The sequence below is a fragment of the Conger conger genome, chromosome 9 (assembly GCF_963514075.1).
Source record: "Conger conger chromosome 9, fConCon1.1, whole genome shotgun sequence".
Taxonomy (NCBI): Eukaryota; Metazoa; Chordata; class Actinopteri; order Anguilliformes; family Congridae; genus Conger; species Conger conger.
In genome coordinates, this window is record NC_083768.1 from 45,211,333 (window position 1) to 45,223,396 (window position 12,064).

Here is a 12,064-nt window from a genome sequence, read left to right on the forward strand (position 1 = left end):
GCCCTCTGCTGGTGTAAATTGACCAAACTTGAATAATGAAGGACTTAAAAAATGAAAAAATATAAATAACGTGCGGGTTACTTACGTTCCAAGAACTGACACTGGACTTTACTGGCTGTACAAAATAAACGTTTATGCTTTTGCCTGCCTACATTTTTCGGTAAGAATTTTCCATTGCACATACCATTTCTTATTGGTAAAGCTCAAATATCCAATATTTTTACCTGAGAGGATTTATTTCCAAAACTCACAGTGTAGATGAATTCTGTTTCCAAAATGGTTTGGTGGCCCCACCTCAGATGTGCTACAAGCTGTTTTGTAGTCAGGGCCACGTGCCTGATTACGTATTAATTCCACGAGAAGCGTACGCGCGGAGATTTAAGAATGATACCATGCCATAAATCAGTGGTTCCCAAACTAAAAGATAATCATTTTTCTTAATTATGTGTTATTGATGTTTCCAGGGGTTATTTACCCTCTTAAACCACGTTATGTCAGACATGGCCACGAATAAAATTATGCTTATTGTGCTATAAAGCAAGCAATTACATAAAAAGGCAACTTATTTTTTAACTGATCAAACTAAAAACTGAGGTGAATCAATAGGCTCCTAATCAATGAAATTGTTAAAGACAATTGTTGCTAAAACTGACCATGTGGAAGATGATAAAAAAAAAATATATATATAAGCAAATGATAATAAGCCATGCATTGTGTTGATAAATGTATGAAAGAAATGAAACACATGTGTTCAGCAACCTAATTAGGAGCCCATTGTTTAACCCAGGGGTGTACAATTCCGGTCCTGGAGGGCGAGTCTGCGAGCAGGTTTTTATTCCAACCAATGTTCACTCATGTACTTGAGCAGAATGGAATCTTTAGGATACACTTGCAGTCTGCAGCTGGTGCATATACAAATGTCTGAGCAAGACATTATTTAACTAATTAAATAATTAAGAGCAGAAGTCGGCACAAAATCCTGAATCAGATCGGCTCTTGCTGTGCACCACTGGTTTAATCTCAGTCTAACATTTGATCAAAACATGTGACCTCTTTCTATGTAATTGTTTGCAATATAGCGCAATTTATTGAGTTTTATTCTTCATGGCATGCATAGCTATGTAGCCTAAGGGGGTAAATAATCCCTCTGAACATGGAAGGCAAACAAGAAAAATGAACAGCTTGTTAAAGTTCTGTGATTGCAATTCGGTAGCCTCTAGGAGGCGTGAGCTCTCACTGCCAGCAGCTACTTACATCGCTTGGGTAAATTCAGTACCAAGGACAGCGTTGGTCGTGTTGGCGGGCAAGCAAACAAAACCTCAAAGATATTGAAATATCGATGCCCCGGAAAACTGTGCTTAAGCGTATTCGCTTTATAAGATCAATTGCATAACTCTGAAGCAGAGGAAAGGACTATATTGATAGTGGTATCAGATTGTCCACTCGGTCTTTCGATCTATAACGACAAAGTTCAAAAACACGTACCGACAGAGCAAGCGCGTTTGTTTTTGCCTATGCTAACGTGATCCATTTCTTTACGAAGTCATAAAAAGCGTGCATTTGACAAAAAATGTATCCCTTTGGTAAATGCAGTGAATATTCAGGTGTCGAAACAGGGGCAGTATTTGGCTACCTTGGCATAACCGCTACCACATGACTGCAGCCCTTCTGCGCGCGCACACGCACACACTTCATGACAGGGCAGCAGCAGGCTTTTGCTGGCTCGATGTAAACAGAGTAGCTTCGCTTTGTTACCGCATCTCAAGGGTTGTGTCTCACTACAGCCATGCGATGGATATTTTATGGCAATATCAGTTCAGAATTATTCTGCTAGGGGACTCAACTGTGGGGAAATCGTCGTTGCTCAAGCGGTTCACGGACGGAATTTACAGCGATGTGGCGGATCCGACGGTTGGTGTCGATTTCTATGCCCGGTCGCTGGAGATTGAACCGGGGGTGAAAATAAAATTGCAGCTTTGGGATACGGCTGGACAAGAGCGGTTTAGGTGCGTGCTGTTATAACGTGTTTGATATAATATTTCCGCGAATGGCTCGTTCGTCTTTGTTGCATGTTCATTCATCAATAAATCATTCCATTCTATCTAAAACATAACGTCGAGGGGTGAGAAATGAATGTATAGTACGACCAGGAAACAATGCAGAAATTACATAATTCTGCAAACGGAGATGTAGGTCACATTGGTCACGTTCACTTCATAATTCAAAATCATACATTCTAGGTGTTGAGCATCACAAACAGTCGTCGCAAATTTGGGCACATCAATGCATTACTTGATAAATACCGCCCCCTTTGGATTCAGTTGTTGCGTTGCATAAATATGTCTTGAACACCTATATGAAAGGGTAAAGGCAAAATACGCCATTTCCCGTCTCACATAAATCAAAAAAATAATACCGCTGACTCATAGTCTTTTCGTGGTTCTGAAAAAGGCAATTCAATCTCGTCAGTGAAAGCGGAACACGCTTTTGAGGCTTGAAACAGTCAAAACACATACAATTGAGTATATAATATATGGAGGTTTGTGACTACGGGGAAACATAAAACGCCTATTTGTTGTATCAGTTGGCCTACCCATTTAATGCTTATCTCACTTAATCGTGATAACTGCTGTGTTGGCTACAAAATGCATGTGCACTAAGTTTATTGTTGTCTAGATCCCATATAACTAAAGGCCAGGTTTCGCGCGAGCCTGACATCGTATTTCGTGAGTAGATATCACCCCCAAGAGGAATGCATGTGGGTTCAAAGATTATGTCTCCCATGAAAGCATAGTCTGTTACCTCAGAAACAGACGCCTTGTGAGAGGATTTAATTTATCCATCAGCAACTTGAATTGTTATGTCGAGTCGTGTAACGTTCATATCTCATAACCAGGTAGACGGGAACCATTTTAAATTGAACAGACATTTGCCTTCTTATATGTGTGAATCTATTACTGATCATTTCAGCCTCTCTAGTTGCGAATTGAATCTACATCTGCCCATTTAAATCTCGACCTGAATGGAATCTGTCACTTTACGTTTCTGTCTCTCTGAGTGTGAATGAATATGTCACCGGCCATTTCAGTGTTTGTCAGCGTGAATCCAATCTGTCACAGATCATTTTAGTCTTTCTCGGTGTGAATATTATCTGGCACTGGTCATTTCCATTCCTGCCGGAGTGAATGGCACACGTCGCTCTTTCAAATATATCAGTCTTCTTTAACGTTGGCTGCATTTCACGTCTCCGTGCCATCGTGACTAAGGCGCACGAACTGCATATGCTTCCCACGATAAGCACAACAGTTCTCCACCATCCTCTCTGACCCTTTTTACGCAGTTTACACAGGAATTGTTTTTGGCCTTCGCATTTCCCTGTTTAATCTCATTATTATCATGGCCCTGCTACATCTCACAAGTTACTGTATTGTTTTGCACTGTGCTCTTCCAGCATTAACAGGCTGCAGTGTGGGACATTGTGTTCTTCTCAATTCACTCACATAGGCATAGACACTGTTATCCAGCATGACTAACATGATGACCAGTGTGACTATGTGAAACCCATTCACACAGCTGCGTATGTCCTCAAGCAATTAAGCTAATTAAAGGAGCTACCTTGTACAAGCAGTGCCCCGACCTGGGAGTTGAACCTGCAACTACTGAGTCACAAACCCAATTCCCTAACCATTATAAACCACTGCAGGCCCTGGCCCAGTCAGAGGCCATATTGTGGGAAATGGGGTTTGGCCAGCACAGTAGGTGGCACTGAGGGTCGAACATAGTTTGCTTCGGTGGTAGAAAACTAAATATGGCCGTCTGCCCCCGGGTGCTGTAGAGGGCAAAAAACCGTGGAGAGCCAGAGACACGTTGCATAGGCCAGAGACACGTTGCATAGCCCACTCTGATCTGAACTGGGCCCTGCAGCAATGTTTGTAGCTGTTACATACACAAAAGGGAAAAACATGGTAGCTTTGTTTACTAATTTGACTCGACATTTAATACAGTATTGACAATTAAAATTGTCAATGAGTTTGTCACATTACGCAAATTAAAATGATAATTGGTTGGCAATGATATTCAATCTCGGTGGTAATTTGTTTGCTTTGTTAGCAAAACAAAGGGGAAATTAGCAGAGGTGGAAAGTCCAGGAGTCAGAAAGTCATTCCATGTGTTGCATCCACCCATAAACTGATTTCACTAATTAGTTCCACATCCTGGCTGAAGAATTGTGCTAATTAGAAAATCCAGGTGATTAGAACAAATTACTGGGGAGGATTTTCCACCATTGGTAATTAGCTATGCTAGCCAAATTTAGGTGACAATATGTTGGATGCATATCAGTGCCCAAATGTGTATTCACTTCACATTGCTCACAAAAGCAAATGGTTACAGTCTCTCTCTCCCTCCCTCCCTGTTCTCCAGGTCAATCACTACCTCCTACTACCGCAACTCCGTGGGTGGATTACTGGTGTTCGACCTGACCAATCGCAAGACCTTTGACCACGTGAAGGAGTGGCACCGAGAGGTCAGCGAGCACGTCCTGCCCCATCACATGGTCTACATCCTGATTGGCCACAAGAGCGACCTGGGCAAGGACCGCAAGGTGACCAGGGAGGAGGCGGAGGACCTGGCGGCCGTGCTGGGCGTGCGCTACGTGGAGACGTCGGCCAAGTGCAACAGCAACGTGGACCGGGCCTTTGAGCTGCTCACCCGTGACATCTTCGAGCTGATGAAGATGGGCGAGATCGACACGCGCGAGGGCTGGGACGGGGTCAAGAGCGGCCTGAGCGCCAAGGTGCTGTACCCCGCCGAGGAGGAGGCAGAGCGGGAGAAAAGCTGTAACTGCTGACTGACCTTTGACCTCTCACCTCTAACCCCGTGCCCACCAAGTCCCATTTCTGCCGCTGTTCTCTTCAGTCCACCTCGGTGAGGTGCCAGGACTTGGCCATTGTGACATCATCACCCTGGGCCCATCTCATGGACTAGCCAGTGCCAGTCTCAACCTTCATTGAAGAAGCTGCGATACTTACCCTGTAACATCTCTCACACCTTGTTGTGAGCAAGCTTTCTGCACCTGTCTCCATGCAAGAACACACTGCAGGTTTTAGGAAGCACCAGACTCTGCATCTTTCCCCTTAGAGGATCCACTCTTCTTCTTGGAACTGCACGTTCGTGGCCATTTTGTCCCCTTGAGGCATTGCACTTTGAAGCTGGTTGCCATGGTCGTTGCGCTGCAGTTATGTATTTTGTTTCTTCCAGTTCCCTGGTGGGATATTCGGAACAGCAGTACCTTCTACCTGCAGAGAAAAGCATCCTTATAGGCATAGATCAGTTTCCCGCGAGGGGTGGGAAAATTGCCAGACAGGACTGGCAGACGAGATGTAAAATAAACACCTCATTTAACCCCCCTGCCCAACCACTACCAAAGTGGTGTACCAGCAACATACGTGCCAAAATGTTGTTTGCTTTAAATCTCATGCAATCGTGGAAAATGTATCTTTGAGGAATGATTCCTATACTGTACAGATTTTTCTCATGAATTACCCAACTGTAATGTGCTTGTCCTCTCAAATGATGCACTAAAAACAGCACAGTTCGTGCTGTCATTCTCCGTAAATCTGCAGCAGAAATTTCCCTTAAACACCAGCCCTCCCAAAACCTTCTGATGAAACATTAACTAGACACAAAAAAGATGTAAATCACTCAAGTTGCAACAGTGTATGCAGTGGGTATTACAATGATTACTACATACAGAATACTGCAATGAAATTATGAATTGTGTATAATATGTCAGTGCTATTTACAAATATGCAGCTATGGCAACAGGGTACATAAATGACTAGGAACTGAGTCGCAACTGATTGACAATTTGATGTGTGAAAAATATCTGATGTGAGTGCTAGGGATAAATAGATGGTTATTGATTATGGTTTGTGGTTTATGTTACGATTCTTTGTGGAACTAGGCCTTTATTGTGCATAGAAGCAGTGTTTCCACAAAAAAAAAGGTTTTGTGGAATTTATTTTTCATCCATTAGATGGTTTCAAAGGTCGAGCGAGGCCACATGGAGTAGTTTCTGGGCAGGGGAATTGTGTGACTTAATGATTTATTTTTTGTATGGGTTAATTTGTTTCTCATATTTGGAGTGGCTAATTCCAAACACTACGTCTATCCCATGGCTGCAGAATTCTCCACCCATTTGGACGGATGCAGACTTGTGGGTGGCTGTCCACTCTTGTGCTCTGCACTTCACTAACTAATGGGGCGGTAGTTACTGCACTAGAGACTGGAGCAGGTGTCATGGGCAAACTGCAGGCACCCGATCAGCCAGAGGGGGCAGTGTTGAGCTGTCCCTCTATTGGCTTTGCTATGTCCTATCACCCTTTTTTATTTGTATTCCACATTGCCAGTTACTGAAATATAGGGCTTTTCATAAGTGCCCACTCAGTCCCAGAGTCCTACATTCAAAGGCCCACCCACTCTGTCATTTCCTCTCCCAGGCTGCGATTGGCTCTCATGTCCCTCAGGGTGCTTTTAAGAGAGTCACTGGTGGAGAACAGAGACTATTACTGGCACTATTCCAGCGAACTCAAGTCCAGCCTGTTAAAGAAGAGTGTGTGAGCTACCTGTGTGTACAAGCCTGAGAAAATTGGCTTTCAGTATTCACAGAGGGGCTGAGCAGCAAAATAATGCCTCTTTCTCTGAAACTGTACATGTACAGTGCAGTCCGTAAGTATTTGGACAGTCGTACAATTACTGTTCTTTTGGCTCTGTACTCCAGCACATTGGTTTTTAAATTAAACAAGGAATAATGAGACTGTCACGATCTGTACTTCCATTAAGAAATGAAATCCCTTTTCATACATAGTCCCTCCATTTTAGGGGGCCAAAGTCCATTGGCTTCTCAGCTATTTCTTACTAGTCTCTCACTAATTTCAATTGCTTCCTTTGTGATTGTATAAGAAAACTTTCAATATCTAGTTTTGATTCAAGACTTTTGATTGAGAACAGAGGATTTGTAGCACTGTCCAAATACTTACTGACTGCACTGTATGAGCAAGCCTGGCTTTTATTGGCTTGACAGCCTGGATCTTAGTGGCTCAATAAAATATACTATATGACCGTGTCAGGAAGCCGCTGGTATGACAGTGAAACTGTATCCACTGGAACTGCAGTATGATGAAAGGGGGAGGCATGTATGTTGAAGGACATATTAGAATGCTATTTCTTCCAAGCTGTAATCAAAACGTGGTGCAGAATACTAATAGGAATATTCCCATGTGTGCTGTCCTATTGGTACTATGGGAGCTGAACTAGTATTCAGAGCGTTGAATGTAAAACGCTAGGTAGAGCTGTTGAGCTGTGAGCTTCACCCGGTTGTACAATGGTTTCTGGGCAGTTGGTATGAAACATATACAGACGTTCCAAGTCTTTAAGTAATTTCAAAGAAATCCACTAAACAGTTACCATGGCCACTCAATCTGTGCCCTTTCCCTGTTACCATGGTGACCTCAGTCATGAGCTGTACTAATGGCAATTTATATATTTTTTCCAAAACCACATGCACAAACACATGCATACACACATGCATAGACACACACAGTGTTTTCTGCCCTTTAGAATATATGATATGGTGTCTCTGTGTTCTGTATCACCTGTATCTCTGATTGCTGGAGCATTAGGTACTTGAAACCTGGGTCTTGCCTGCACTAAATTTTGTGTGACTGTGCTGTGATTAACACAACCCCCGATGTTATGCTACAGTAGGGTTCTGCAAGGAACAGCATGCTTATATTGTTGAAATACTGGTACATTATGCATTTAAAAAAATGTATAGGGCAAAGCACGCTTGAGTCTGGACATGTTAGATGCTTGAAAACCCCCCAAAGAAAGAGATGGGAGTAATGCCTTTTTACATATTTAAACAGTGCAAAACTAAAACCCCCGGAAAACTACAATGAGAAAATACCCTGGAACTGTTAAGTTTTTACAACAAATACTTCAAACACTATTATTGATAAATTATGAGACTGTGGAAATGAAGAACACCACTTATAATAAACTTTTGATGAAACAATGGATGGTTTGAGTGTCACATCCAGTGCAACTCAAAACAGTCTCCTAACTACTATGTCCTCAAAATATGTACTGTGTACTAAACATACTGCCATACTGCATAATTATTTTAGTATGCGATGTGCACCTGAATGCAGACCGTGAGTACATTGAATGAGAAAGTTAAGTAGGCAATATTTTCTCTAAATGTAGTGTACTTAAAAACCCTGGATTATATACACATTTCTGGGATTTTGCTGAATGTATACAGGAGCACACTTTTCAGGAAGGAAATCAATACATTTAGGAGGTCCCACTGAAAGGAAGAGGCGGAGCCATCTTTTGGTGCAATCACAGTCCAATAAATGAGACAGGACGAGCCGGAGCTTTAATTAGAAGGGCAGACGTCTTTCCACACTTCTGCCGCAGTATTTCAAAATAGTAATGGAGGATATGTCAGACAGTCAGCAGTATGTTTAGTAGACGGGACATATTTTGTGGAGTAGTTATGAGGCCATTTTGGGCGTGGCCACTCTCGGCAAAACCCTAGAAATGTATATCATCTGGGGATTTTATGTACAACACATTTAGAGAAAATGTGGCCTACTTATCTATCTCATCCAATGTACTCAATTTATATACTCAATAGCCTTTTTGGACACAGCTGTAGATTTGCGTACTGATAGAACTCCAAAAATAGATTTCATGTGACAGCTGTTTTATTTTTAATTTCAGTGAACGTGTGCCTCAACAGTGCACTTCTACAATGGCAGTAGGGCAGGGGTGTCCAATCTTATCCAGAAAGGGCCGGTGTGTGTTCAGGTTGTTGTTTTAGCACAGGACTGACAGCTGATTCTACTCATCAAGGTCTTGATTAAAGACCACGATTAGTTCATTAATATAGGTGTGTTACTGCTGGGTTAAAACAAAAACCTGCACCCACGCCGGCCCTTTTAGGATAAGATTGGACACCTCTGCAGTAGGGTCTATTGAGCTTTTACTGTTGCTTGCTGTGGCTACTGGTTTTGTCTGCCTCTAGTGGTAGAATAGCAGTACTACTGCCGCTGCTGATCTAGGCTTGATCACTTTACCATGCAAACAATAATGTCTTTGAGATTGTGTATATTTAATCTTCTTGTCTTCATATTCCCTGCTAAACTAATGAGCTCTTTGTTACAATTGAATCACTGAACCAAACACTAGCAATACAAGTTGAACCACTCACTTAAAATAACCACTGATCCACCCCGCCAGTGATTTTGGCTCCTGGACGAAAAACAGCTAATCTGATGGAGTAATGGTCACATTCTGTGCTAAAAGTAGGGAGTGAAGTTACTGAAGTCACTTTGTACGCGGCCGCATTTCAACAGTGTATTAATATGTTGGACTTTGTAAGAAAATGTCTAGATATTTGCGTTGTGGTTTGATTTGTGGTGTAAATTAAAAATAAAAATGATTTCCACAAACTGGAAGCACAGGCTTTTATATGCATGTTGCTCATGTGTGGTTTGTAAGATTGCAAATGACAGGTAACTCACATTTTGGGGAAATTAATGCACAGGCATATAACTGTCATTAAGGATGGTTTCTTCTGTCTGGATGATACAGCCAGGACTGGAACAGGGAAGTGTCATCTGAAAAGAACTGCCATCTTTATCTTACATTACATTACAGTTATTTAGCTGACATCTTTATCCAAAGCAACTTACATTAGGCTAAGCAGGGGACACTGAAGCAATGTGGGGTTAAGGGCCCCGTTCATCTTAAGGAACAACTTTAACCTATTTAGCCCAGTATTGTTAAAATTAACAAACATTACGTTACATTAATTTAGCAGACACTTTTATCCAGAGAGACTCATAGGGAAAAAATATATGTGAATCGACTTGATTCATATGAGAAATAGTGACAGACCTGGCAAACAACATTCAGCCCAGCATGAGTGCAAGTTAACTATGCAAACCAAACACACTATTTTTTTTTATTAATTTATAGCTATAGTTTATAATCCCTTCCTAAAGTCATCTTCAAAAGGAAGGCCCAATTTAGCTCAAAGTTCCTTCTTGACATAGCTAATTTATATTTGTTATAAGATTTAATAATCATCTTTTTATATAAATTGTGAGGGATAAGTGGAATATCAAATCACTCAAGGCACGTGGAGGACCTCAGTGTATGGAGTATGTGGAAGCCACAGTGAAATCTAATTCTCTCTCCCCAGTTTCAACCACCTTTAATATTTATTTTAACAAATCTTTTGGGTTTAGTTTGAGATAGGCCTATACATGTAATCCATACACACCGCTCCAAGAAAGACCACCAATTCAGATTTACATTTTGATACAGCTAGCTAAATATATCTGAAACTCTGCTGTTTAAGAATTAGTGGAGCAGATAATACTGTCGCCAGTGTGGTACTACGACGTTATTACGATTACACAGTTCTGTCGCCGAGATGTACATGAAGTAACTGGACTCAAAACGATAGTTAAGTGGCATGTAGGTGCTTGAAACAGAGAATGTTAATCTATTTATTACAGTCGGACGCTTGACAATCATGCATCACTTTAGCACACGGTAATAAAATAAATACGTTTATTTTATCGAGGGGGCGAATGTTAGCAATGTAACGTTAACGTTGTGTATCACTGTCTTTGGACCATTATATTATATTATATTATATATTATAGTATAGTAACTATATTATAGTTCAATGCTTTCTACTGCTCGATTGTAAACAGACATAGCCTAGCTTGCTAGCAAGCTGGGTTAAACAGAATTTACAACTCTGTTTATCCCCGTGATAGCCGCCATAAAACGTATGTCTAACAATGACATCTCTCATATTTAATTTATTTCGGAACGTTGCCTAATTTCTATTTTGCTCATTATCCTGCTTATGTTTGTTTACCCAAACATGCTCAATTTGTATAGGCGCAGACAATTCTCCCTCAGAACTCTGACCAATGAAATTTGAAAGCGCATGTATCCCATGATGCTCCAGTACAGCCGCTTTATGTAGTTTACGTTTATTGTTCTGCAATAATACATATCAGAAAACGTTTAATACATATTTTGTAATCATGATAAGACTTTACAACTGGTTACAAAAATAGTTACTCATGGAACAAAAATTAAGAACATATAAAAACCCACCACGAATGTATATTTTACGTTGGAAGATGGAGTTTCTCCGTGTTCAACAAATTGTTAAAAAGGGCGTGTACCGTGACTGGTACAGGGAAGGGGTGGGAAACTGCTCCCTCTCTGCGGAATCGATATCAAGAGATTTCGGACGCACAATTTTTGCTAATTCGGGCAGCTGATGATCAATTCGTCTTGGCGCCCCATTTACGGGTGAATGAAAGATTAACTCCACGAAATAAACCGCGAGAAGAAGTTGGTGTTAAGACTTAAGCAATTTTGTCTTTAGTTCCGGTGGTTTTCAAAACAGCAGCATGCATTGACGCTCTGTTAAGCGCCTACTAGTCACGAATTTGGGATGTTATACTAGTATTTGGCGATTGTAAATTAGAATTGTGGTATGCAGAAAACACGCAGCACGTTGAACCTTGAAGACTACAGTGGGCATAGGCTCACCAAAAACTGGGTAGTTGAAGACTGGAAAAATGTCTGGTCTGACCATTCTGCTGCTACATGCAGATGGTAGGGTCAGAAATTGGCATAAACAACATGAATCCATTATGTGTCAATGATTCAGGCTGGTTGTGGCAGTGTTTCCTTGATGCACATTATGCCCCTTCATGCAAATTTAAATGCCACAGCCTAGCTGAGTATTGTTGCTGACCATGTGCAGCCCTTTATGGTCACAATCTATCCATCCTCTGATCGCTACTTCCAGGAGGATAATGTACCATGTACACAAACATTACAATGAGTTCAGTTCACTCAAATCCAGTCAATCCACTCAAGCGTGAGCTCCTTTGGGATGTAGTAGAGATGTGCCGCATGAATGTGCAGCAAACAAATCTGCAGTAACTGTGTGACG

The 12,064-nt window shown here is 41.4% G+C and overlaps 1 protein-coding gene and 1 non-coding gene across 2 annotated transcripts; both read left to right on the forward strand.

The window, feature by feature from the left end:
* Positions 1–1,740: 1,740 nt before the first annotated feature.
* On the forward strand, positions 1,741–9,521 carry LOC133136254 (ras-related protein Rab-39B-like). Its single transcript, XM_061253579.1, has 2 exons — positions 1,741–2,006; positions 4,423–9,521. The coding sequence occupies exons 1-2, from the start codon at positions 1,792–1,794 to the stop codon at positions 4,847–4,849; spliced, it is 642 nt and encodes a 213-aa protein (XP_061109563.1). The 5' UTR covers positions 1,741–1,791; the 3' UTR covers positions 4,850–9,521.
* Positions 9,522–11,267: 1,746 nt separating this feature from the next.
* On the forward strand, positions 11,268–11,405 carry LOC133138052 (U11 spliceosomal RNA). Its single transcript, XR_009709670.1, has one exon. It is a non-coding gene; the product is annotated as a U11 spliceosomal RNA (small nuclear RNA).
* Positions 11,406–12,064: the final 659 nt, after the last annotated feature.